Consider the following 3,236-nt stretch of genomic DNA (forward strand, 5'->3'; position numbering starts at 1 on the left):
ATCTGATGCCCTCATTTGACGGACGGTATTCGTTGTCACCCATCTTCATGTCTTTATCTTTTCCTTGTTTTCCTTGATTTTTAGGAAGACGATCCTTTCGAATTGTCCCACAGGCAGAAATTCCATCTTTCAATAATGTTATCATCAAATTAGTACTTGTAAAATAATTGTTAAAATAGATATGGTAATTTTTATTTTTCACAGTTTAAGATAAACTCATGATAACTCTTTCTCCTAAATTTTTCTTAGTAACATTATTAATTTTTCTCGTGTAAATTTGAAATTCACATACGTAGCCATTCATATCTGATCTTACCCATATCTTATATCCTTGTTTTATGGGTTTCTTTACCATGCTCTCATCTTTAGATTGCTCTCTGGTTGGATCATAATATTGCAAATAAGTTTCAGAAATTCTGTCAATATTTGGCCTTATATTGTATAATTTGTCGAAATTAGCTTCTCCTTTTTTAGGTTCTTTAGTTTGATCATTCAAATGCAAATTACTAAGCAGAAAAGAGAATCTTTTGACCGGCATTGACGAGCTTATGTAAGCATCATTCAACTGAGAATTTGATGACCAATAATCACGATAAGACGGTAAAAGTTTGACACCCATTATTATGTTCACTCCAATAAATTTCTTTATCTCATCTGCAGTCACGGGAACGTCATTCTTAATTTTATTCTTTAGATAATATAGATTTGTTTGTTGAACCATGTTTCCGATATTTTCTACCGATAAGAGCATCAATAAAATATCCCCAGGTGTTCTGACAGTATCAGGAATATTCTTTGGCCCAACGTTCTTTGTTAAAGGTAAGTTATCGAAAGGTAAAAATTGGTTTGACCAAGTTTCATCTGATGAAATTTTACTGTTTTTGAACCTACGAGAATCATTCTCATAATGTTTTCCAGAGTCTACATTCAGGTCATAACCTTCTTCATCGCTTATGTCATTTCCATCGACAGATTCATCGTCTGGTTGGATTTGATCTCCTTCATATTCTTCTTCAGAATCACTCATTTTTTATTCAAAATTATTTGTTTTTTTTTATTCAACTTATCAATAAGAAAATTCAATACAAAGTGAAAACTATGGTCACACTATTTTGACCGTTAGCCTGCCACTCAAACGTGATATCTAACACGGCCAAAATTTCTTTATTTATCGAAACTACTTGCCTCTTTTATTCAACTAATAAAATAGGAATATATCACAAAGTAAAAACTATGATCACACTATTATGACCGTTAGCCCGCCACTCAAACGTGATTTCTAACACGGACAAAATTTCACATACATGAAAGCTTGTTTTTTCTTTCTCAGATATTCTTTTTCTAGTATACTAAAAATCGTCATAAAAAAAATTTTATCCATCCTATTGGGATAATTCAGATGTAATCAAATATCTAGCCGAAAATAAATACATAATAATAAGTACATTTCATGAAAACTTTACCACTATATTTGAACCGCAGTTTTGAGTTTTCTACACCCAAGACTCATTTCATCATCAGTGACCTCAAAATCAAGTGATAACAGCTAAGATAACAGAATTTTGTAAATTTTCCTTACAATCAGGATGCCATATTGGATCCGGCATTTTGAATTTTCAAAATCTGGTACTGGATTCGTAATCAGCGACATCGAAAACACATATGCAGGTAATACTAGCTAAAATAATTGAATTTTGTGAACTTTTCTTGCGACGAAGCCGCCATATTGGATTCGCCATTTTAAATTGCCCATATCTGATACTGGATTCGTAATCAGCGACCTTGGAACCTCCCGTATACCAAATATCAGCGAATTTAGTTGTAAAATGAGCTCAAAACCGAATTTTTCCTCTAGCATCCACTGTTCAAACAAAAAAGATTAAAGCGATCTAGAGCTCAGATTATTCAAGCTATAACGAAAAAACTGAGGAAAAATAGGGTGCCAAAATACTGGCACCTGCCTCTCCAAGGGTTAACATTTAATTTTATATGTTAACGTTCATTGCAAATACCTGAAATTCATAAGGTTTTTTCTTCATGCGAATACTGAGTTTTTTTATGCCGGCTGACTTCAGGGCCTACTATAACGTTTTTATTGTGCAAAAATAAATTAAAGTTCAACTAACACTCAGGTGTCTCTTTAATCATTCACACCTGCACGGAAATCACTATTACCTTTCCTTCATTGATTTAACATGTTTAGATTGTTCAGATCTTCTTACGGATATGACACGTGTCGCCTAACTATGACGGTGACTTCAATCAACTAGGCAACGAACAACTAAAACAAATCGTCTTCTCTTACTTTGCTTGAAGCGTCTTCATTGGCAAACTTGTTCGTTCATCGTTGGCTCCGCAGTAGTTTCTATCTCTCCTTCCAACATCTCCACAAAATGGTGATGACGAATATATTTTAACTAATAGCGAATATAGTTTAACTAATACAGTACGTGATTCAGAATTAGCGAATCCTTGACTCAATGTCATTCGGTGAAATGGAGAAGGTAAAATTTTGCTGCAAGAGAGTAGAAAGAGGCTGCACGATATTCGGTCATAATTTTTGTTTGTCATTGGCTGCGCACTGTGATAAGCGCCCTCCACCCCCTTGATTCGTACCTTCTCGCTATTAGTCAACTTCAACACACAATAAGACCATTAATGCTCGGTCGTACACGTGCCTCTCACCGATATTGTTGAATTTATAGTGTACGATACAAGGTTTGTCGGGAAAGTATTGGGCCTACATTTATATCTTCACGCCATAGTGTTCGAGCGACCTCTACCGGACACAAACGTCAACAGTAAAGCCTCACGAATCTATTGCTTACATACTGACACCTGCCGGACGTGTAGCAGACATATATGCAGCGTGTCTTTATTTACAGTGCCATTTTCGTGTTCGTCGGATTTTGATATTGTCAAAAATTACTGAAAAACAAAATCAACGAATTTGCATCAAATTTTGCTTTCAACTCGGAAAAACGAGTTCGGAAACTATTGAAATGATGCAAAAGGCCTTCGGAAGCGAGTGTATGAGCAAAACACGAATAAAAGAGTGGTATAAACGGTTCAAAGATAGTCGCATTTCTGTCGATAGTGATTCTCGTTCCGGCCGACCTTCGACGTCAAAAACCGCAGATAATATTGAGCGGGTGTGACTTGCAATCGAACAAGATTGTCGTATGACTGTGAAAGAACTAGAAGAAAACCCTAAGATACCAAAAACTATCATTTCA

General features: G+C 35.3%; 1 protein-coding gene across 1 annotated transcript; it reads right to left on the reverse strand.

Annotated features, from left to right (window-relative positions):
- Positions 1 to 205: 205 nt before the first annotated feature.
- LOC131675467 (piggyBac transposable element-derived protein 3-like) lies at positions 206 to 1,027 on the reverse strand. The gene has a single exon (XM_058954452.1). It carries the CDS (start codon positions 1,025 to 1,027, stop codon positions 206 to 208), a length of 822 nt encoding a protein of 273 aa, XP_058810435.1.
- Positions 1,028 to 3,236: the final 2,209 nt, after the last annotated feature.

The sequence above is a fragment of the Phymastichus coffea genome, unplaced genomic scaffold, assembly GCF_024137745.1.
Source record: "Phymastichus coffea isolate CEN01 unplaced genomic scaffold, Cenicafe_Pcof_1.1 PCOF00022, whole genome shotgun sequence".
NCBI lineage: Eukaryota > Metazoa > Arthropoda > Insecta > Hymenoptera > Eulophidae > Phymastichus > Phymastichus coffea.

Coding starts and splice junctions, on each gene's coding strand:
- LOC131675467 (XM_058954452.1), bottom strand. CDS start 1,027: ATGAGTGATTCTGAAGAAGAATATGAAGGAGATCAAATCCAACCAGAC.